General features: G+C 38.3%; 3 protein-coding genes across 4 annotated transcripts; 2 read left to right on the top strand and 1 right to left on the bottom strand.

Moving 5' to 3' along the window:
- Positions 1-806: 806 nt before the first annotated feature.
- cax1 (cation/H+ exchanger protein 1) lies at positions 807-9,523 on the top strand. The gene is made up of 20 exons (XM_086268710.1): positions 807-1,051; positions 1,815-1,988; positions 2,212-2,342; positions 3,446-3,560; positions 3,678-3,794; positions 3,874-3,935; positions 4,100-4,276; positions 4,473-4,664; positions 5,071-5,170; positions 5,654-5,795; positions 5,888-6,071; positions 6,167-6,266; positions 6,361-6,479; positions 6,660-6,697; positions 6,787-6,914; positions 8,231-8,364; positions 8,540-8,634; positions 8,757-8,835; positions 8,926-9,034; positions 9,183-9,523. The coding sequence occupies exons 1-20, from the start codon at positions 973-975 to the stop codon at positions 9,254-9,256; spliced, it is 2,349 nt and encodes a 782-aa protein (XP_086124836.1). The 5' UTR covers positions 807-972; the 3' UTR covers positions 9,257-9,523.
- Positions 9,524-9,771: 248 nt separating this feature from the next.
- klhdc10 (kelch domain containing 10) lies at positions 9,772-18,567 on the bottom strand. The gene is made up of 9 exons (XM_086269478.1): positions 18,342-18,567; positions 15,345-15,566; positions 15,035-15,189; positions 14,770-14,918; positions 14,217-14,301; positions 13,733-13,799; positions 13,597-13,644; positions 13,340-13,479; positions 9,772-12,080 (listed from the first exon to the last, which is right to left on the bottom strand). Exons 1-9 carry the CDS (start codon positions 18,430-18,432, stop codon positions 11,871-11,873), a joined length of 1,167 nt encoding a protein of 388 aa, XP_086125604.1. The 5' UTR covers positions 18,433-18,567; the 3' UTR covers positions 9,772-11,870.
- Positions 18,568-20,387: 1,820 nt separating this feature from the next.
- On the top strand, positions 20,388-24,369 carry zc3hc1 (zinc finger, C3HC-type containing 1). Of its 2 annotated transcripts, none has more exons than XM_086269797.1 (10): positions 20,388-20,556; positions 21,062-21,164; positions 21,285-21,435; positions 21,582-21,665; positions 21,784-21,911; positions 22,088-22,227; positions 22,342-22,612; positions 22,786-22,983; positions 23,246-23,458; positions 23,564-24,369. In XM_086269797.1, exons 1-10 carry the CDS (start codon positions 20,423-20,425, stop codon positions 23,636-23,638), a joined length of 1,497 nt encoding a protein of 498 aa, XP_086125923.1. In that variant the 5' UTR covers positions 20,388-20,422; the 3' UTR covers positions 23,639-24,369. The 2 variants fall into 2 exon arrangements, with proteins under 2 accessions (XP_086125923.1, XP_086125924.1); XM_086269798.1 differs by lacking the exon at positions 20,388-20,556 and adding an exon at positions 20,624-20,710.
- The last annotated feature ends 132 nt before the right edge of the window (positions 24,370-24,501 follow it).

The raw sequence follows: 24,501 nt of genomic DNA, 5'->3' as shown, positions 1-24,501 counted from the left end.
ACTGCGCCACAGTGTGGCCCAGTACTTTTGACCGCAGCGTGTACTTGCAGCATGCAGCTTGCACTAATGATGTGCAATACTGCAAATTTTGGTATCAGTCTGAAACCAAATAAATACAGGGCCTGCATTCCCTATACCAATACCGATCCTGATACTTTTAACCCCTAAAGGAAGCTGGAGGGTAGGACAGTCTTTCATGATTTATGAGATGAATCATAATTTATTTGGAAATGATGAACACACCTGAATGACTCTTAAATCACTGTGATATTTTCTTTCCACAATAATTAGCTAAGACAACAAAACCAAAACACACCTTTCAGGTTTAAATATATTTTGAAACTGTGTTTTTTTTTGAAGAGCTGGAATGGAAATGTGCCTTTTGGGTCAGCTTCTGTTCTTGAAATTTACCGCAGGCTATGAATAAAATGGACATAACAATCAACGTAAACACTAGTAGGAATCAAAGTAACTTACAAAAATGCCATAAGAAATAACTTAAATTTTATACATAAAATTAAAAAGCGAGGTAAGTGATAAAAAAGTAATTAAATATATAACTTATATTATATATTATTATTATATGACCATATATGATATATTATATAGATCCAATGGGGGCACTAACATAAGTACAGTTTTGGTTTTATGAGATTTGGAGAAGAAAAAAACCCATAATAATATCCGTATAAAAATAATATTAAGAAAAGTGAAGTTGAAAAAATAAAATAAAGTTAGGCGCTGTGTCTGTATTTATATATCAGAAAATATAATACTCTTGCTGTTTCCCGTCCGCTTCCCCCACCGCCCACTTCACCTCGTCCTAATGGTTGACTGCTAATGCCAATAGCAGCTCGGACTGCACAGAATAAAGAGGGAGGGAAGTCAAGTCCAGAGGATTACAGGATAGGAGCAACGCTCGGAGAATAAAGTGTCATACCAAAAAAACCCAAAAAACAACAACAACCCAAAATGTCCCACAAAAACTGTTTACTTTTACCGGGTGATGTGGAAAACTTACCAAGAATATCCGAGGCTGATTCATCGTCAGGTGAGACCAAACTATTCAGCGTGTGCTCCTCCACACCTGCGCAGATCCTTTCATGTAGACTTTTAAAAAAATGACGTTTTGAGTATTTTGTCAAGTTTGCGTTCCACGTGCTCTTTAAAGTCGCTTTCGGTTAAAAACAAAAGTTAAAACTAATTTCAATTTGTATTTTTGTGGTCATAATTCTATTGAAAACGACGTTGTTGCTGTTGTTAAACCTTAATGTTTAAACAGATAGCGTTGTGGAGGATAGCCTGATGGTCACAGTTGTATTGTATGTATGTATGTAGGTCATATGGTGCTTCCTTGGGATGGTGTTTAGTAACGTTCCTAGAGGCAACAACTGCTCACTTTAACTCCGTTTAACCTATTTTTTTCTGTTTTGATTTAATGAAAAAATCACATACTTGCTGCTGTTTTCTTCTTGCAGTAATTTCTTTTCATTTTAATCTTTGCCTTCCACTGGCTGCCAACCATTAAATCAACTGCTTTTCATGAACCATAACCAGTATGCATTCCTTTTTTAATTTGAAAGCCCAGCAGGATTCTTAGCGCTGCATTGCAATGCACTGATAATCAGTCTTGACTGATTGCTGTTGAGAGCATGGGTTTTGTATGGACTCTGTATGACTCTCAGGAGGTTTGTGTTTGTCACACACATTTTCATGGAAGCATGTCGGTCAGCTAACACACTATGAATGGAACTGATACGCTGTTCTCTTCTGAAAACCATACTTCACGCTCTTTATAATGTTTCCATATTTAGAGACCTGTGTCCATCAAGAACAGCATCGATATCCACGGCAACTCTCCCTAACTGATAGGCTCTGTGTTGGGGCCCATCATCTCGAGACAGGCCCTGCAGATACACCCTCCCCAGATGCTTCTGGACACCACTTCTGCCACTACACCCCAAAATGTTTTTTTGGTGTCCATAGAGGTGAATATGACATTAGCTGAAACTAGAATAAAGTAGCAGATACCTGACTGGATTTAATAACTCTAGTTGGCTGGTTCTGGATGATCAAGACTACCTTTCCCAACATGGCTAAAGCATTATAAGATTCTGTGTATATGGACATGTGAAATGTTAAAATATAGAGAGGTTTAAATTAGAACAGGGTAGAAAAGTTGTTTTGGTTTTGTTTTTTTAATCTGCACAGGGGGGCATGTCACCTCAGCCCGGTCTTCTCCACCACGCAATGGAGAAGATGGATGGCATGAATGCACCACAAGGACTACAATCAGAGTTGACAATGAAGTGGAGGCACACAGGGAGGCCAACAACTACAAGGTAGGAAACCACTCAATCAGGGCAGTGGTTACGTGCTAAACAATTACTACATACTACGGCATCTAATTTCTCACTTTTTATTCATAAAGGAAAGAAAAGGGACTTGAAGGGATTTTCGCAGTAAATTTAATATGAGTCTAGGGCAAGAATTTAGAAATGTAATCACACAGAATCTTTCATTTCTAGTAACCATAAACTTTAGTGGTTCTGTGATAGCCGTTTGAGGTATCAGAAGTGACGCAGAAAAACATGGGGTTGTGTTTTGGGGCTTTTTCTTCTCCTGTAGTCTGTTATCCATGCAGGCTTAAGGGGGTTTTACTCACTCGGATGGAAAACGCTGCTAAACCGCCTGAAACAGCTCTTCTGTTGTCCTGGCATTTCTTCTGTTACTGTGTTGCACAAAAAAACGTACTCCACTTAATACAGATGTTAACAGCAATTTACGGTCTGCTAGTTTTTCCTTACAGAAGATGCTTTTACTTTATGATTGAGGATTAGTGGGCTAATTTTTACGCTGGTAGGAATGTTCCCACAAGAATAGCAAATATATGTTCAGTGTTAGCATGATGTGCCTGACATTAGTGGTTGCTTATTACGATAAAGCTGTAAACATTTATGTACTTTTTTCAGTTTCACTTCTTTGTCTTTTCTTTCTTCTTCTGCTTCTTGCTTCTTGTAGCCACCTCTGTCACACCAACCCTCTACATGTCTTTCACCAAATTCATGAGCTTTGTATGTGGTCATCCTCCTTTTTTTTCTCCCCCCTGCATGGCAGCTCCATATTTAATATACTTTGTCCACTTCCCGGCACATGTGCAGATTGCCTCTAACGTTGTCACCAAACCAATCAACCTGAGCTGTCCCTCTGATATGCTCATTTCTAGTCCCGTCGAAACTGGTCCCTCACATTATTTCTAAACTGTGGTAAAGCTGTGTTTAAAAATGGCTACATGTAAAACAAAAACTCGGAATATCTCCAGAATGACACTAAAGCTTTTTCTTTTTGAGTCCACACCCCTGATTATGAACCTGTGAGTGTAATACACGCACTCAAAGCTGCAGGTGTTTTTCTTTTTAACAATAATACCCCTTTATTTCTTCAGTTTGGTTTCAGAAAATGGAAGGCCAGTGTAACGGAGAAGCCCATTGAAGACCAATCGGAGATCATGAAAGAGCTGCACTCTGACCTTAGCATTGTTAAGGCTCAAGAACGCCTGGGTTCCTTTTGCCTTTTTTTCATATTAGAACTCTGTTTAACTCCAGCACGCTCATACATGCAAATTCGTGTTTCTTACGCTAAAGAACTAACCTGCGTTTGTGATTTCTGTCTCTCAGGTTCAGTGGTAACCTTTGGGAATGTGTGCTATGTATTTTTATTTGGTTGGTGGATAGCGTTAATCTACATCCTCATTTCTGCTGTCATGTTTCTGACAGTGGCAGCTTCTGCTTATGGTATGTAGTCTTTAAAAAACTGCAGCACTCTTGCTTTCTGTAAATCTGGAAAATAATGCTAATGAGTTTCTTCTTTTAGGAAAAGTTTGTGTCACATTGGCATGGTACTTTATTTGGCCATTTGGGAAGTGTATTGAGAAGGTAATGAAGCCTTTTAATGTAATTTGTGTACTAAATTTGATACTGTGTAGACGCTAGAGTTGCTATTTTAAGTTTAAAAATCAGGATTTTTAATAGGATAAATAGGTTTTAATGACAGCATTCAGTTAAAATCCTCTAATAAGAATTTATTAATTTTTTTTCAGGTTGATAATGTACTTGATAGATTCTCTGTGAACCCTCCAAACTGTGAGGTTATTCCTCATGAGATGGACAGTGAGGACCTTGTCGTGAACAAAGACTCTGCATCCTTAGTGTCTTCACCCCCACCTATCCAGATCCCTGTCCCAGAACTGCCACCAAAGAATACTTCAAAGCACTGGGTAAGAAAATCATACTGACCTCAGTTATGTGGTGCTGTGCACAGTTCTGAAATATTTCTATAGAAGTTTACATTTAATTCAACCTCAGGGAAAAAGAACAAAGAAATGATTAGAATTTTAAAAAGTTGCCACGGCTTTCACGTGCATGACGAGTGTATGTAAGCTTCTGACCATGAGTCCTAATCTGCCTCCACAGTGTCGTGTCAGCACTTGCATTTGGTTGTTACTTGGTTACCCTGTCCTGGCTGTCATGCACTGCCTCGCCTGTGTGCTGTCCTGGTTGCTGGTCTTCACCATCCCAGTAGCAAAAATCAACGCTCGTATACTAACCGGCGTCCTTCTCATGGCACCAGAGGACCTTCACATCCACACACTGGAAAAGGACAAGGTTATTTACTGAAACAGATTGATGTTGTAGATATCAAGGCAGAGGATGCGTGAAGGATTTCCCCCTCCATTACCGCAATGGTTATGCTTTTCAAAATACCAACCGCAGTGTTGTTACTTTTTACAGCCGCCTTATTAGCCATGATCCTTTGTACTTCCCACAAGCTTTAAATGTGGTAGCGTGTGTTTAATGCTGTCTGTGACACTTTGTTCCTTTTTTAAAAGAGCAATTGAACCATATCACAAAAAAAAAGTTTTCAGTTTTCACATGGCCTCAAAGTGAAAGTATGATCAAAACAGTTCAGCAAAACTGAGCTGTGTATAACTTGTTAATGTTGGAGCTAATCAATTTTAATGCATGTTTACTGAATCTTTTTTTTTTTTAAATTCTACGATCTCCCTTGCAGACACAGGCATGTGGAACCAGAGTCCTCTTATGCTGTTATCAAGCTTTCAATATGCATTACTACAAATACACAGTCCACGGTATCAACATTTTCGCCCTCAGTATCCTTTTTAAGTTGTTAGACATAAAGTAAGGGGCTCAGTTACAGTTTTTAATCCTCAGCCTGAAAGGCCTGGGGGATGATCGCTGAGCGGTCTGGTGACACTCAACTTTGTGAACACGATAACCCAAGGATTGTAGAATTGATACCACAGATGTATTGGCTAAAAATGTAGGAAACGTTTTGGTGACCGTGACCACAAGGTCAAGGCCAGAGGTCAACTTTACTAAAAGTCTTGTGAAGGAAAAATAATTTTTTAAACTATGTTGTAATTGTATTTACTCAGAAAGATATGATATAGGCCTTTCGTCTTCATAGCTTAGCTATAATGATAATAACCCTTCTGCTGTCTGATTTCTGTAACTGTATAAATTTTCAGGCCAGGGCAGACGTGCAGAAAAGATGTTCTACTATAGCCACTAGTATTTTTACTGCTGGTCTGTCCACTGTCTGTCTGTTGTCCTTAAACCTATGCCCACTGCAGACCTGCTTCCGTTGGTATTTATCACTTTGATCATTGGTTACGCTGACAAAGAAAACAATTACTTCAGAGCTGAGACAAAGTTTGCTACAGCCATGATTTCCATTATTCCCCTGTCTTATTATATTGGCATGGGAATAGCCAGGTAAAATTCTTTCATTTTATTTTTGAAGTGATATTTTTGCTTTGTATCTGTGTATATATATTATATATTATATCTGTGTATACTTCCTGCAGCATTTCTGCACAGTGTAACTTCGCAGTGGGAGCGGTGGTGAACGCAACTTTTGGCTCCATCACAGAGTTGACATTCTACATCACGGCATTGCTTCAGGGACATCATGCTGCCACCAAATGTTATGAAGAGGTTGTCAAAGCTGCGTTAACTGGCACCCTTCTTGGATGTATACTGTTCATACCAGTAAGAGCAGATGAATTGTGCCCATTGGTTATATTCGCAATTAGATGTCTTAAGCAGATGGCTGTACTCATTGCATAAAAATTCTAACTGCACAGGGTATATGTATGATCATTGGGGGTATTAAACACCAGGAGCAACGATTTAACAGCCGTTCAGCTGGAGTGAGCTCAGCTTTGCTCTTCATATCCATTGGAGGTAAGGATGGCAGATGTGCATAAAACAAACTGAGAAACAAAATTCTTCCAAAACCTGAGTCCAAACCCCTTCCATGCTGCAATATTGTCCCTAGGTGTGTTTGCACCTACCCTGTTTTCAAAGACCTTTGGTAATCTGATGTGTGAAAGTTGCAGCGATGTTCCCGGCAATGCCACTGTGTCCTTCGTCTGTAAAAACTGTCACTATGACACGGTGGGTGGCTGCTTCTTCTTTTTGTATAGAGTTATAGGGTATTTTGTTATAGATCAGCTCAGTAAGTACACTTAAAAATGTCCAAAGGAAAGACTCAACTTTTAGGTTTTTCCAGGGCGACATGTTGCATCTTATTTTATTGTTGATTTTTCATTCTTATCTTGTTTGTGTTCACAACAGAGTCAAAGTGAGCCCCATTTAATTCTGTCCGATATTGAGTAAGTCTTGATGCTTGATTGCACAGCACTTCTCCAACACGATCAGCTTGATATTGTTTTGAGTGATAATTTTTTTTCTTTTTTTGCAGGCCTCTTATGTACACAATTTCTGTCCTTCTGCCTGCTGCATACCTAATTGGCCTCATCTTCACACTGAAGACCCATTCCCACATCTATGATATCCATATCAGCGATGGTCACGGGGGCCATGCACACGGTCAGTACACACAAGAGGGTACCAGCACCTCCAACCCCACTGGTGAAATCACCACCGGCCATCTACTTGTCACCAAACCATGTATTAATGCCAGTATTATTGCCCATGGGCCACGTTGCAACAGGTGTGTTGTGCATGCAGTTTAATCTTTTGGGGAATAGGAAAGTGAAATGATTGCAAAATGCTTATTGCTCATTGCATTCCTTATTACCAAGCATGTGCAGTGTTGCAATAAGGCAGTTTTGCATGTAAAAACCTGTGAAGATTAAGGGAATTGCATTAAATTGTTTTCTAGGGGAAAAAGAAATGCAAACCAGCTGTGTTATGGAAAATCTTAAATAAAACTGCAACCAGTTCTGCAACCAGCAAGACTGGTGAGCATTTTGGAGAAGGAGTTAATAAACACATTGCAGACAAAGAACTCTTACATGTTGGCCCATCTCACTATACCTTCAGCCCCATCCTTAAAATCTTCTCCCTCACAGAGAGAATTATGATCTTGTTTTCTGCTTGGCCGTCACCTAAGGATTTACATCCCTGATAAGGAGTCGTCGTCTCACTATCTGTTTAACATCTCCCATGAACTAACAATGGCCTCACTGTGTCAAGTGTGTGTGTCGAGCATAAGGCCCATTTGTAGTGCACATGCATACTACTAAGTGACAGTGAGAAAGTGATATTACTATTACTAATGTGGTATGATTCAAATATATAATTAATACATCAGAAAAGAAATCTGTCATGACAGCTGCAATTTAAAAAAAGCCTTTCTTTGAACGTTTATGCATTAAAATAAAAAATCATGAAATATAACTGTCATTGTGTGTGTGCCCAACAAGATCTTGGCACCTCAAGCCATTAAACATTAACTCATTATTCTTTATTTGACTCTCATGGCAGACCAGTAATCAGAATTAGCAAATTAGAAGTTTGTATCTTTGTTTGTTTTAGCAAAGTCTGGATGCTAATTTAAAATGTAGCACAAGCTAAAGGTGATAAGCAAGCTGGCTTTTAGAGGGGAACAAGATTGCAGATCATACCTCATAAAATGCATATTTGGATGTCCTTATGGACTGACTGTGTGGAATGATCTGTGGGTAGATCTGGAAATGTTATTTGGTTGAAAGAGCCTTTCCTCTAGAGAGCAGATTACAATCTAATATTTGCAATGATAATGATTTGGGGTTTTCTTTGTTTTGGTTTTTTTGTTTTTTTTTTTTAAAAAGTTAATGAAATAAAGGGCACTAACGGTTTAAGGTCATAAGTACTTATTGTTAAACCTGTCAATGAGCTCATGGTATGGATGTTACAAGCAGGTCACCATGTTGTCCACTGGTCCCGGTGGAGGGCTCTTGGAGTGCTGATTGTTGCCACAGTGCTGATGGCTTGCTGTGCTGACCTCTGCACTGAAAACATTAAGCCCTTTCTGACCCATTCCTCCATCTCCCAGGTATTTCAATACATTATTATGCTTTTTTTTTTTTTAATAAGGAAAATGTAAAGGAAAAACTCTAAACTTTATTGAACAAGACACCTGTAGCATGTAGAATGAAGTGGAAACCTTGTATTAAAGCTGACCAAATATTATAATACTGAAGTTAACTGCTTATCTGCTTATGCTGCAGTACTTCATTGGGGTCACGGTGTTGGCCATGGTGCCAGAGCTTCCTGAGATTGTCAATGGGATTCTTTTTGCACTGCAAAACAATATCAGTCTCAGGTTTGATAACATCGTCCCGTTATATTATCACGTGTGTTATAACCCACCTGGATGGGCTCAATTTTAATCTGGAGTACTTGAAATGCACAAAATATTAAACCTTCCTTGTCCCCTCTTTGCAGCCTTGAAGTGGGAAGTTGCATTGCTGTGCAGGTCTGCATGATCCAGATTCCACTGCTCATCCTCTTCAATGCATTCTATGTAAGTTAAATTGATTATTATTTTGTTTGTGATAATTCCAGTTATGACATTTCAAGCTATATATATTATTTTTTTCCTCTTTCCTCCCAGGATGTTGGCTTTATGCTTGTGTTCAGCGATATTCATCTTTGGGCTAGCATCTTTAGTGTAATTGTGGTCAATTACATCTTCATGGATGGGAAATGTGACTACTTTCAAGGTAAGCAATATCAGGATATAATACCAGAAATGTAAGTATTAATTTTGCACGAATCAGATGTTATCAAGGACTTTCTCATATGTGCATTTGTCAAAGTTTTTCCTATGTCAAATATCTTGCTTATATCCACTCGTTGTCTTGTCTGCAGGCACGGCTCTAGTGGTGGTCTACCTCATCCTTTTGGCCCTTTACTTCTTTGCTCCTTCTCCACACTCGTGTTAATGTGCCAAATAGTAATTTTGAAAATTAAACACATTAAAAGATTTCTTAATCTTTGGTGGTTTGGGGTCAGACGCACAAAATGTGGGATCAGAAATGTCATGTTGAAGATTAAAGTGAATATTTGGATTTTTTTTTATATTTATATATATGTATACACATAAAATAGTGTCTTCCAATTCTGTCTGTAATTTAAAAACGTTTTTGCTGTTGAATAGAAATGTCAATTTGTGGTATTTTTCTTGTTAATCGTTGTAATATCTTGTTATTTGATATAATAAACATGTTCATTAAAAAAAAAACTTTCTGTATTTTTGCATTTTGACTATTAATCTCTCAGCTTTTTCATTTTGATATTTTGCCTTTGAGGTTATGTTATTCACTAGCATTTGGGCAAATTCAGCTTCACAAACACAACAAATACAGGGATGTATGACTTTGATCTATTGTGGACTTTGAATAAAAGCACTTTGAATAAAAGAATAAAAGTGGCAGCAACGATCCATGCAAGAGTCTTACACTGGACAATTCTAGTGTGCGTCATGCTAAGCATTAGTACAGGAAAGAAAACTGGGGGGGACAGAGAGCTCTTTACAGAACGCCTTTATTTAGAGACCTCTTAACACGACACTCATACAAGCCCAGTGTACAACATTTTCGGGGTCACCTGTAAAACTGTGTCCCAAAGTAACGATTTGATGTTATTTAAAAAAAAAAAAAAAAAAGGGGGGGGGGGGTGTGGGAGCAGGTAATGACATCATGCATCAGTAATTTGGAACAGCAAAGGGGGAAAAGCAGAAGAAAAAGGAACAAGGTAAAAATAATGCAGGCAGACTCATGCATATGTGACCAAACCATCTGGCAACATCCCATCATATGTATATTAAAAAATACATATGGGATCTTGTCATAATCACATTTTGAAGGTGAATATTATTTGGCATCTGTAAACATGAACATATTTTATTTAAACACTTGGTTTTTAAGATTACAGGATATAAAATTACAATCTTGGCCAGCAACATGTCACAATATGCAATTATGGGACTTTTAATTTACTTGTAAGTCTAAGAATTTTGTCTAAACATGCAAATATCTGCCTCTATTTGTCAAACCTCAATATCAGTTTGGGAGAAAGGCACTGCAGTATAAACAGATGTTCGTGTAAGCCTGCTACTGAAGCAACTCCCTGTGCATCATGTGTCTTAAACAAAGAGGGAGTAAAATTTTAAACAGAATCAAGTCTTTATTCAAATATAATCATCTTAAATATATCTATATATAGATATATATATATATATATTTTTTTTTAAGCACCAAATTCACAGTGATGTGTAGCATGGTTTGGTTTACAAATGAAACCTGCAAGCAAACACAATGAAAAGGGAAAGAAAATAATAAATTATCTTGAACATACCCACCTCGCTTCAATTTCATCTCCAGACTAGGCTGCAATATGATGTATAATGAACAATACAGGAACTACAGAGGTCCAGACACAGGCAAAACCAGCATTTAAAACTTCCTTACATGCCAATGAACAGCACAGTGTTTCTGCATGTTTTAGGCAATTCACCACAAATAACATAAGACTCTTTTCACGGCATGCACTAATTTCATTTTTTAGGATTTGAATGCTTTTATATCCCAGGCAGATGGCATGTCTTTTTGTTTTTTAAGATATAAAAATAATTTGGAGAAACTGGAAATTTAAGATTACTTACAGTCAAAGTTATGCAATGATCCACTTTGACATTAAAAGCTCAGAGAAAGGTTATTGTAATTGGCTGATCAATGAACCTTAGAGAGTAAAGTGAAATAAAAAGGCCAGTGAGGAAGTCACAAAAACATTCACAATAATCTAAAACTCTACAACAGGTCAGTAGAAATGAAAATTATATATTAGATAGGGAATAGTATTAAATTGGCTAAAATGTGCAAAAAACACCGCCATGGTTCAAACCACCATCTGCCACTGTTTCAGACTGATGTCAATACTATCGTCGCCTCTGCATGAAGAATTTTTTTTTTTTTAAAGATGACAAAAACAAAAAACCAAATGTCCACAAATGTGTAAGACAAAAATGTGCAAACTGCAACATCAGTTCACGAAGCTACCCCACCCTCCCCCATAAAAAGTGATTTCATTTTAATATACATGCATTCGTCATTCACACTGAACTTTTAAAATTACCAGATAATGCCGATTTGGACAAAAAACAAACAAACAAACAAACAAACAAACAAACAAACAATGGGAGAAAACAGTGTTTGACTTCATGCCGGGGCAAAATAAACCATTTCCAGCTGTTTGATGAAAACCATGACTGTATTAGTTTGACACAAGTGCAGGGACCAGTGGGGGGGGACAGGGTCTTGAGTAAAATCCATAAAACATTCCACATATACTCTGTTCTTCATCACTTTAACTATAAAAAAAAGGAAGAAAAACAAAAGAAAAAGGCATCCCATTGTTTTTGGTTTTAAGGCGAGGCTACGTCAGGCGGGAGGGCAGGGCGGGGCTTGGGTCACCCTAAGACTTCCTGTGAATTCAATTTTGTACTGAGCCGCTCTCCTCGCTGTCCCTTCCATTTTACGTGTTCTTGCTCCGCTAAGTCTATTTCAAACGTTCAGTGAGTTCCTGTGTGAGGCCCAGGTTGAGCAGCTGCATGGTGGGGAGTGAAGAAAGGTGGGGAAAGGCCTTGAGGAGCTTCTCCCAGCATAGCTCCAACAGGCTGGGCACAGTCAGCCAGATCTTGAACAGAGAGCCAGTTCTCTTGTTCTCATGGATGTTCACCACACCACCATGGATGTACATGCAGCCAGCCTGGGTACAAAACAAAAGAGATGGGGAAAAGGTACATTTTACAGTGTATACAGCTTAACAAGGTTCAGGCTTCTAAACTTCTTCAATGTCATCATTGATTATCCAACTGGTAACAAACAAAATCTTTTCATTAGGTTCTCCTTGCACCTTCTGGATCACCAACAGTTTTTTATTTTTATTTTAAGAGGACGGTTCCATATAATAACTATAACATCAAAAACAAAATTAGATGTCCACAAATATAGACAAAAAACAGCCATCATCAGGGGCTTAGAGCCAATCACTGGTCTCATCCACACATTGAAACTATCTATCACACCTCACCACGTCTTGCAGCACCCTCTCATATTTCTGCCACTCCTGGGTTCATGCAGTAATACTGATCCTCTCTTGGCACCATAACTTAATGTTTTATCTAGATCCATAAAGTGCAAGTCCTCCTCCTTAATACTTCTGCATCAACACTCTCAAAGCAAACATTGCATCTGTAGAGCTCTTTATTGGTGTGAAGCCATTCTGCAGCTCACTGATCGTTACCTATCTTCTTAACCTAGCCTCCACAACTCGTTCTCATAGCTTCACGGCATCACTCGTAAACTCCTTCCCTCTGTAGTTACTACAGCTCCACAATTGATCAATAATGTGCATCAATGTCAAAATTGTCAAGGAGCCTCAAGTTCTGAAATGTGAAGCCTAAAACCTCATATTTACTAACAGTCAGGATAGGGATGATTGTATAAGACTCATATTTTCCCCTCTTTTTTTTAAAGAAGAAAATGACCCTGCTTTTTTATTGGATTTACAACATTTTCAACATTTCTGTAAATATTTTCCTCATAGTATAAATATTTACATAATGAAATAACCAGTTTCATTATTTATTTATACCAGAATGATATTCACTTTGTAAATTATATATATTTTGTAAAACGGTTTGATAAACCATGCTGCGCTTTAGGGCATCACTCCTCTGTGATGGACAGATTGCTGTAAGCACTGTCCTCACAGTTTGTCATATTTGGATTTACAAACAGATGCATCAGCTAGAGGCTTTACAGAGAGAATCTGCAAACCAGAAGGTGACGTCACCATGGCTTTGTCCATCTTTTTATATAGTATATGCTAGGAACCCACGACAGCTTATCTAACATGTAATTTCACCTTCTGTGTATACATTTATATTCTGAGTTTGGTGAGTACTAAGGTAATTTTGCTACTTTGAAATTTAGACTGATCCAAAGAAATGGTATTGTACTAACTGGGGTAACAGCAGCACAGTGAAAGTAGGCTGGCTCGGGCATCACTGCTGGTAGTTTGCTCCACTGGAAAGTCTGAAGGTTGATTTTCCACAGATCAGCTAATATCAATTCCCCATTGTAGCCTCCACAGATAAATACATCTACAATAGAAAAAGCAGATAAAAACATTAGAATGAGAGGATGTAGTATGAAATTACAGTGCTTAATAAGTGATACTGGCTATACAGAAATATGTTCTTTGGTATAGCAGGCCTCACCGTTGCGTATCTGCACGCAGCTATGGCACCTTCGAGGAGCAGGATAGCCTGTCAAAAGCACAGATATTTTAGCAAAGTGCACTACTGTTAAGGATAGCATAGGCTTACAGTTAATCATGATGTGAAGTATACAAACCTATCTTTTCATGAGGTTTAGTTGTAATCTCCTCCCAGGAATTGGTTTCCAGATTATAAGCATGTATCTTAAATAAATAAAAAAAATTAAAAAAAACATTTTAAAAAGTGACATGTGTGAAAAATGACAGACTTGGACAATTATCAAGATGGAAGACACTTCTACTGATAAATTCAAAATATTTCCAAATCATCTGATCAGCTTTTGCGTAGAAGTACAGATATATAAACAATGACTAATGCTAGCATTTTTATATGCTTTTTTAGTAGTAGTGTACAGATTTTTTATTTTTTTTTGTAAAACCAGAGTTTTGTTTCTTCTCTTTTTACCATTGGCACACTAAACAAATCCTAGGGAGTTCAAAAAAAGACTAGACTTTAGACTAAGACTATGAATACACCAGGGACATGGATTTTCCTTAGCTGGAACCTTAGCTGGTGACAAGTTACTTGAGGGTATATAAAATCTTTCAGTGGTACAGTACCTTATCTAAAGGATATGATGTCCAGGAAGTTCCTCCTCCCAGAATATAGATCCTCTGTCCATCATGTGCTATTTCATGCCTATATCTGTGAAACACACCATGACAAGGAATTTTAACATTTTAATACTAGTAGAGATGGAAAGAGATATGTTATCAGAAAACTTCACTCGCGATACAATATTATTGTAATTTTTAAGATTCTGCAATAATAATTCCGGCGACCTTCCAGTTACAGATGCACTTCCCAACCCCCTGAGCCACGGTCGCCCAATTATTATTAATAATTCTTTTTTGCTTGCAAAATGATTTTCAAGCATACCAACAATGTCACTATAACCTGCCATAAATGTTAACATAAGACGGAATCAGTCGGCAATTGAATGGGGTCAAAGTGGCAATTATATCCAATCTGTTTCTGATAATACAGCAGTGAACTGCAGAGAAATTTATTGTATTCTATAAAATATTGATATTTGGTTTCCCTGTATTGATACAATATTGCCAAACAAAATATCCCCCCCACCCCTAATGCTAAACTCCTCTATCATCATACCGCTCCTCGGGCAGGTCATCGGGAGGGTTGTTGGGCTTAAGGTGGATCCACTCTCTTGTGGTCAGGTCCAGCCTGTGTAGGTCTGTGCTGTAGATATAACCTGTTGTCCCTCCAAACACGTACAGGAAGCCGTTTATAATAACCATTGCCTGGAGGCAGAAAGTATGAAATGGCAGATAAAACACTGAAACAAAAATTTTACGTACAAATTTTTCTAATTTGAATGTGGTCGTCAGAAAGGAGGACGACTGATTTCTGTGGCTACCTGTCCATAGATTCTGTTGGGCTTCTTCCCTCGACAGTTGAGCAGCGACCATCGTTTGTACTTCACGTTACAAACGTGAACGTCGTTGCCATTATTTTCACCAAAGGGGATTCCGGTGCCCCCAAACACCAGGAGGTTGTTACCGTGCAAAACAGCTGCAGAAAAACAGCAACACCAAATTTGATTTTCATATGTGTTTTGTTTTTTTTTTGTTTGTTTGTTTGGTTTTTTTGGGGGTGGGGGTATGAAATACCAACAATGTGTAAACACTAGTAAAATGTTCAGAAGTACTAAATACACAATGCTTCACCTGACATTGATGCCAGCTCTGTGGGCATGTAGCCCTCTGTTCGGATCTGCTGCCAGCAGCCTGTTGCAAAATGATACCTCCATAGCTCCCTGAAAAGTGGATAGTCTTCATTTTCTGAGCCTCCTGACTCATCGTAGTCAGGGTTGTACCCACCAAACACATACAGGTTAGTGTTGTCAGCGACGCAGCGGTGCCCACTGCGGGCAGGTGGTGTGCGATGCCCTGGAAACAGAAAAAAAATAAACAATCAAAGCCTAAAAATGACGATGAGGAGTACCATCCATCATACCAAAAAGCTACTACTTGAGCTAAATGCTGCTCTTAATTTTATGCATGATTTGGACTTTGACACTGCTTTACCAGATGAAACAAACTTTTTTTTTTTTTTTTAAACTGACAGAAAAAAAAAAAGGTATATAAAAAACATTATCCAAAAGTAATACAAGTACTTGTAATAACAGTGATATGCCGTGGTCATATCACCCAGCAATCAAATCAATTAAAGCGTTAGAGTATAATCTGCATATGCATCTAAAAAGTCAAACGTTTTTTAGAACTTAAGACTAGTTATAGCTCCAACCTGACTAATGCTCCACCGGTTATATACATAACATGTCAACTTTCATATTCATAACTATGAGAAATTCTGCATTACAAGAGTCGTTGTATGACATTTACTGGAACTTGGGAAGAAACGTAAAGGCGTTAGACCAAGAACGCTATATAAGCTCAAGATTATGATCTATGTTAACTGATAAGAATGTGCTTAAGGTTCAGTATAATCAGCATTCATTACTAATTTCCTTGGCTGTATTGCAGTCTTTAGGATTACCATAAATAATTTTTACAACAGGTCAGCTGGGATACATGATGATGGATGGAGCGAATTTTAATGCAGTTGCAGAAATCCTTAACAGAGAGGAGGAAAGGAGTTACACAGAAGATTAAAAAAAATCCTATTTTCTTGTATTTAATTTTTTAAATGCTATTGGATAGATATACTAATTGAGGCAAATTACTGTGAAGCCGCAGTTACAGGGTAATTTACTAACAATGTGCTGTAATTTATATATAAAGATGCAGCCAGTTCACCTCAGTAAAAAGAAAAAACAACTTTTTGTAGAAAGAATGCAAATTAGTGGCTTAAAAATCCAGAGGAAGGCAAAGCGCTGCATGCCTGCTAACTAAAATAATCCAGTTTAAGCTCAGGTTTCATATAATTTTTTTTCCTCTGAAAACAGCAAGGCAATCATGATAAATGAGACGAGGCTGAATAAAAGTGAATATGCTTTTTATATAAGAAATAACTCTTCTATCAGAAGAGTTATTTCTCAGCACTGTGCAAAGGGGTCTAATGATTAGGACTCAGGTGCAGCGCAAGATTGATCCAGAGGAGAACTGCATTATTAAAAACTGTCCTGCCCTATAAACCTGAAATCTGTGTGGAACAGCTGACCTGTACCATGCGCAAAAGACCACAAAACATCATTTACAGTCAGATGATGAGCCATCTCAGTTGCTATGTTACTATCCCATGTGCGTGAATGCGCACTTCGCCTTTTAGTTTTAATAGCACATTGCAACATTTAAGCATTAATTTAACTCCCCAAACCTTTTATTAGTTACAGATTCAACAAATGGGGTTTGCCTCTAAACACGCACGCAATTTTTTTTCCAAACACAACTTTTTTTTTTTCCAGCACTAAAGTTTGTGCAATTTGCAGTAAATTGTGTTCCGAAGACTTTGTAATTTACACTGGTGTGACTCATTTAAATATTCTCCTCCTGAAAGTGAAAATACAAATACATTTGGCATAATACCAGCCTCAAAAAACCCCTCCTGTTCACATACTGACACTTAGTCTCTTTCGTAAATCCAGCAGCTTTTTAATGTCAAAAGAAGGCTTTGTGCTGCTGTAGACGTTAGTACACCTGGCCCTAGATTTTTCTTCTTTTTAAGCCTACAGTGAGTTTTTCCACAGACTGTTCTCTTTTATAAGACCTCCATAAAACAAAAGGGTCAGAACATGTTGTGGTGAAGGAGGATGTGCGTTTTGTAGTCCATCTTCTACCCATTGTAGTTTCATCAATACTCAGGCACACTATGGCACCTATTTGCTCCTACTGTCTTGTAAAACTTCATATGAGCAATAAAACTACAATATAAGTATTTTATCAGTCATCAAGATAATATTTCTCTGTAGATCTATGTCAGCATCCGTTAGAGTGACCAGTTTTGGTCTTTGCACTGCAGAATTTCCCTTTCCTGACCAGCTTGTATCTGTAAAACACAAAAGTATACAGGATCTCAACTTAGGATCTACCACAGGCATAAGAGGAAATAACTAGCAACCAAAGAGCAGTCTATTCTTTGAAAATTTTATACACACAATAGATCAGCTCAGATATGTTTGGGTTTTAGTTTTTAGTTTTTTGACCAGTAGAGGTTATACTGAAGTTATCCTCGCTATACGTTGCTGGAAAATATAGATGTAACACATCTCTCCATGACTGAGAACATACCTAATAAGAGCTTTAAACATGTTAGTGGACATGGCTCTGTGATCCACTTAAACCATCAAATATTTTATCAACCCTCAGCATAAACCACAGATACACACAAAGCTTAAACCTTCAAATTGTTATAAATAAAACCTTAAATCCATGAAATCCACTCCAGCCGATATTAGAACATTTACTGTAGCACACTGCAGCCGATAAAGCTCTATGCAAAAGTATTATGTGCTATTTTCTCCTGTTAGCTTAGATAGGATCGCACCCAACACATCAAAAGATAATCAAACAGAATTGCGGGATGTTGCTAGCCTGAATGTAATGCTTTAAAATATCACGAGTAAAGTCAAAGTTTAAAATTCCTGACTCAAAGTAACAAGCAGCTGATGTAAATGACACAGACTCAATTTGACTGTACAAACATGATAACGTCCAGGTAAAGCGTAACGTCGTTAGCATATCTTGCTAATGTTTTTGACCGACCTGCTAACGTCACACCGTGCGGCGGCCGGCCTGTCAATTTCTGGAATTTATTCAGCTGGTCTGGACTGTGAGCACATTCGGCGTCCGACATCGTCTCCCCCTTTACAATCCAGTCACGGAGAATGGCACGTCAAATAAAAACAACATCTCATAAGAGCCGTAGAATCATTTTACGTTTCAGTCAGTTTGGAAGACATCCACAAACGTTACCTCCCCCCGCTGTGGATTGGACTTGGCCAATCACTGGACTCGTTATTAGGACGTTGCGTCATTAGATGTGGGCGGGGCGGCGCTTGCCGGTATGTATCCACAACACAACAGTTTTACTTGGAGTGTGGATGGCCCAAAATGCGTTCCCAGGCTATATATATATATATATATATATATATATACATATATATATATATATATATATATATATATATGTATATATATATGCACATATTAAAAATACAAATAATGAAAAAAAATGTTGTTATTGCTTGCACTGTACAGACCTAGTCAAGGTTACCAATTACCTTCTTTTAACAACTGAGAGTGGAGACAGATTATCATTTAGAACATGAAGTGGCATTCTTATGTTTGGGGGGAGAAACAAACAAACCATTAAAAAAAACTGTCACCATGGGCAGCTATTCATTATCTAGAGATCACATCACCTGTGGTGCACCATAAGGTTCAGTTTTAGGTCTTACTTTGTTTTCTATTCATGTGCTTTCAGTTGGAGAAAATACAGTTAGTGAATCAGGAAGTGCAGAGGATGAGTAGTAAGAATTGGGGGCAGCTATTAAAGACATACCTGGAGATGTTTAAGACAGAGGGCTTTTGACCAGATTGTTTAACACAGTCTTGGAGAACATGCCTAAGGAATGGAGAATAAGTCGAGTGGTAATGATTTTCAAGAACAAAGGTGATGTGCAGAGCTGTAGTAAAAACAGAGTTTAGAAAGTTGATGACCCAGACCATAAAGACAGAGTGAGAGATGTGGAAACTAGATTAGGAGGAGAGTTGAAAATCAGTGAGCAGGTGATGTAGGCGATGGCATGTATGTAAAATTTAATTTAATACTTTTAGTCAATAATTTCAATCACTAATATCTTTAGTATTTTCTTCCCTAATGTTAAAAATATGGTCAGATAAGCAAGATGGGACAAAAATGTTTCTGCTTTTATCCAAAAGTCCTCGATGAAAATATATTGGGACAATGCTGGGCCCTCAGAACGCATCATTCTTACTCAAATGCCTCCAGATCATAAAGTAGAACTGTGCTGGCTTGAACAGAGACACATTTTCCTACTATCTGGTGATGCAATATTCTAAAAATTGAGCTAATAACAGTATCTAGTGGGATGTGTTGCAAAACAAATCTCCACCAAATAAGAATTTCTTCAAAGCGACTTTGTTTTTGTCTATATAGCATACCTTATAGTTGAAAATATTCATGTTTTCATTACATTTGTGTTAGAGCTATTACTTATTTGAAATTTAATTTATGTAGCTCTTTATTCTACAACAAACTACACAGCATCATATGGTGTCTTAAGAAGCCTCCACTTCAAACTACAGCAGAAGATATTAATGGATTACTAATCTTACAGTGTAATATTGCCCAAAAAAATAAATTCAGAAGGGGGAATTTTGTATGCATATTTATTGCAGTTTATTGCATCTGTATAACAACATTTAACAAAAGATCCATAATAAAATACAAATTTAAAAAGTAAAATTTTAACCCTAACCCTAAACAAATTTTAAAAAATTTAAGAAATTAAATTAAATTAAAAAAGTAAAATTAAATTTAAATTAAATTTAAAAAGTAAAAATAATAATGTTAAAAACACACAAAAAAGTACATTTTAAATCCCAATTTTTTTTATATTAAATACCAAATAAATAATTCTTTACATTTAAACATTAATAACAGTCAATCTATGAATTTAGCCTTACGGAATTACGCTTCTGAAATTTAAGCTATGTTCACGGTGAAGAAGTGATGTTGTTGCAGCGCTGTGGTCTTGCAGCATCACGAAGCGGAACTGTCGGTTTCAGGGTGTATTTTCCGTGGGACCGCAGAGCCGATCATGGCGACTCTCGGCGGCAGTCGTGGGGATCGTCTCGGCAATTCTAATCACAACAAGTCTGCTATTGTTTCCCCGGAAAAAGTTCGTGAAATTCTCAATGAGGGGGTGTCGTCAACAGGCGTGGGTTCCAACAGGTGCGATTCTTTTTTTTTAATCAGAGAGCGCTCATGGTTCAATTTAAAAAGACGGAGAACAAGTTGGCGCTAGCTAGTTTGCCTAGCCACTTAGCTAGCTGTACTTTTAGCTTCATTCAGTCAGCATAACGAGAAGACGGATGAGATTCCGCAGGTTTGGATGCATCTAAGCTAGGAACTGGCACGCCTTTGTGCTTTCATTGTTGTATTCATCGGGCAAGTTTGTTATGGTAGCATCTGAATTGTCGCCACTGTGTACAGTTAGAGATAAGAGGGGGTGGGGACCTTAAGTTTGGTAGTAACTCCTTACTTTGCAAGTTTGCGGTTTTGCTTCCATCATTAGGTTAAACGAATCGATTCTATTCAGTAGTGTGCGATTATAAAATGAAAATAGGAAACATATAACGTGAAGTACGCATAGCTTTAACCAGTTATATTTGTTTTATCAATCATGTAAATAAAACTGCATACTGAAGATGTGTTTTCCCCTTTTTGATGATTTCAGTGTACAAGGGGATTTGAATGTGCTGGAAGTGAAAAGCAACTCTCAAGCACCTTGCGAAGCAACGAACAAAGAAGCCTTTTTCTCAAGAGTGGAATCCTATTCAATATCCTTTTTTCCCTCATTTTGAATCAGTATGAGCCATCTTAGTTCTTGTTTTTATGTTATGTTGTTATTATTACATGTCCTTGCTGTATGTAAGTTGAAGTTTCCCTTAGCGCCGCACTGTTTGAAATGGGCAGGCAAACCACGCATACTTTCCCCTTTGATGTGTGCCAGATATGGCTGGATCAGTGTTGGCTGTGATATGCTCAAGTGCTGCAGCTGCCAGGCTTTCCTATGTGCATCCTTGCAGCCAACTTTAGACTTTGAAAAATGTGAGTGAAACTTAAAGCAACTGCACAATAACAACACTAGAGGACAAACAGGTTGTTTTGTTTTTTTTTTGGCAAGGTTAGGTTGATATTGTCGGGCTGCCAAAAAAATTTTTTTTAAATTGAAGCACATCTCCTCTTTTAAACAGATGAAAGCCGCATTGCAGAGATATCAAGGCAGCTTCAGACACAGCATGAAAAGTTTTGTCCTTGGCCTGACTTTCCATGTCCAGGTGGGAGCAAGCATTTTGCATAAAACGTATATATCAGCAAAAGTAATTTGCCTTGAATAAACTTTGATTTTCTTTTTTGTCCATGTAATGATCATGGTAAATGTTGCTTTTATTTCAGAGCGTTTCTGGCTTGTTCCAGCCTGTGAACCATCGACACTTCTTGCTGCCTTTTTGGAGCGCTTCCAGAGCGCCTGTCTCCTTGCACAGCAGCTGCCAGCAATGAAACCGGAGCAGCTGAAGTCTATGGTGAAGCTGCAGAAGGGCTTCAGCCTTTTTAGGATACTGACTTCAGTGCTGTTTAAAGCATTATACATATTATTTACATTAGAGAATACACTTAAAAGAATGCATTATCGAGATTATAGAAACAGTTGTCTGAGTCACTCCTTCACCTATACTTATTGGCCACTCTTTCCTTGCAGTCTTTGACAGAGGACGTTATCAGCAGTATGCTGCAGGTGATTGAGGAAGAACAAAAAAGAATGGGAGAGACTCCTTGCTCTGAGCCTTTAGCTATCCAGATGGCAGCATGTATTGTTTCTCTCTGCGGTTGGGCAGCAAGGTGAGATGTAACTCGAAACTCCTTTCATAGAAATCAGTGTTGTCATATGCTGACATTAAAAGTTGCGTGAAAATTTAGAAACATGGGACAAAAAAGTGTTTTTCTCCATCTTAGTCCTGCTCTGCACGCCATGAGCCTGCCGATCCTCACCTGCTCCTACTGTATGCGCAAGGTGGGCTTGTGGAATTTCCATCAGATGGAGGGAATGGGAGGTGAAGCAGACAATTCAACAAATACACTGGGCACCCCTGTTCAGGCAACCAGTCCTGCTTCAGCAACCCCAAATGATGGTCAGGGAGAGCATTCGACTTCCACCTCACCGAGCCCTGCTACAACTCCTTGTCGCATGAAGCTGCGGAGCCAGGACTCCACCCGCTCTGACCAGGTAAGGAGGAGGACCAGGCGTATTTCCCGAGCTGTGCCATTAGCTGGAAAAACACTGAACCACGCTGTGCACAAGCTATGATGCATGCTTATTAATCCGTTCAATTAGAACAAGTGAATGTAAACTTCAGAATATACTAAGCTGCTTCTATGCTGTCTTGGTGTATGTTACAGGGAGAGGGTACCTCCTCCCCAGTGGCCTTGCGTGCCCGGAGCAGAGACTCACCTAGCCCCAGCGAAGAACTGCCAAGCCCTTTGACGAGGGGCAAGAGGCCCGCAACTCGCAGTAGAGGACAGGGAGATGGCTCAGGGACTGACGGCACTACTAGCCTGCCTCCAAAGCGCCTGTGCCTCTCATCAGCTGGTGGTCTAGTAAGAACTAACATTACTGAGGTTTTTTGTTTGTTTTTGTTGTGTTTTTTTTTTTTTTAAATGATGGCATCAGACTTTATCTGAGGGAATCCGTACAGTCCTGCCTGGTTATTCAGCCAGTGTTTCAAGAGTAATTTGAGTATTTTGTTTGGTTTACATTTCAGTTAGAAATTTTGTTAAATTAAAACATGAAAGACAAACATTCCCTTTTTTAAGGCAGAGGTGTATAATACAAATGTTGACTTACTATCTCTTATTTCAGGATGGGCCCTTGCCCAAGAATGTATTTGACCCCTTAGCTCAGCACAGGGAATGGTGTCCCTGGATCTCCGTAGGAAAGGAGAATGTGGATCCTGGGGCTATCCCTTTTTCAGAAAAAGGTTCAGGACTTTATCAGCAGGGCTGGAAAGCTGCTCTGGACCTCCTCATGCCCATGAAGAAGAACTCCAGTATAGACGAAGGCAGTCCAGCACAGGCAAGACAAAAAGTTCAAATATTTATATTTCATAAAAAAGAGTCATCAGACATGAATATGATAGATTTACAGATTTTTGCTTTGTTTGTTTGTTTTTTCTTCCAGGGCCCCCGTGACAAATCTAAAAGGGTGTTTGCTATATTCCGACAGTGGCAGGTTTCCTCTTCGCCATCTCAGTAGACTCTTTGCAAACAAAAACAGCATTGCAACACTGAAGTGATGAACTGACCTCCACTCTTGTTTGTGGTACAGAATCCATATTATGAATGACAGGAGTGTCAAGTGTTATTAAATGTAAGCCATCAATTGAGGTCTTGTTTCTGTTCAGTGTTTGTCAAGGACAAATAAGGTTCATTGTGTCATTAGACAAATGAATGTGTTCCCAGTAAACAGTAAAAAATGTGAATGAATGAATGCTGTGGCTTTTTAAAAAACATTTCAGTTCGGCTACAAAAGATTTGGGATGTGTACCGCCATCCACATGACCACAAAGTCTGCTTTGGTAGTCCTTGATGACAACGTGATGGTCTGGATTTTTGTGGAATATAGAAGATCATGAGAAAGGGCCACATGGCTCTACACTGGAAAGATGATGTTTACCTTTATCGTATTTTGAGTTCTTTGCAAGAGCAGTAAACATTAACCTCAGATTAGCAAAAAAAAAAAAGACTGTGAGGAAGTACTTATGTGTGTATTGTTTTGCTTAAACACCAGATGGATACAATAGCTGTCCTCGAAGAGAGCAGAATCTTTTTGGAGTAGTGATGTTTTGTTTTTTCTCATCCGTGCTACCCGGTTTGAAATTCTTGATTTTCTGTGATATTTCGTTACCGATGCAGTTCTCACTATCTTGCATGTACCTTTGTCTTTGTAGACGCTCCTAAAAGGGTTTAATAAATTGCTCTTCTGAATGTTTGTTTTACTTTGCATGTCGTTCTTCTGAGATTTGTAAGATAAGGCCAGTCAAAAAATTTATGAAATTATATTGTAAATCCAAGAAAAATGCACACAGTACAAATGTGTCAGATGGCTCTGCTTCACAA

This window comes from Aulonocara sp. 'chitande type north' Nkhata Bay, linkage group LG17, assembly GCF_057382095.1.
Source record: "Aulonocara sp. 'chitande type north' Nkhata Bay isolate Kocher_YH1m ecotype deep benthic linkage group LG17, A_spYH_male_GT1.1, whole genome shotgun sequence".
Taxonomy (NCBI): domain Eukaryota; kingdom Metazoa; phylum Chordata; class Actinopteri; order Cichliformes; family Cichlidae; genus Aulonocara; species Aulonocara sp. 'chitande type north' Nkhata Bay.
This window is presented reverse-complemented; position numbering and strand designations above follow the sequence as displayed.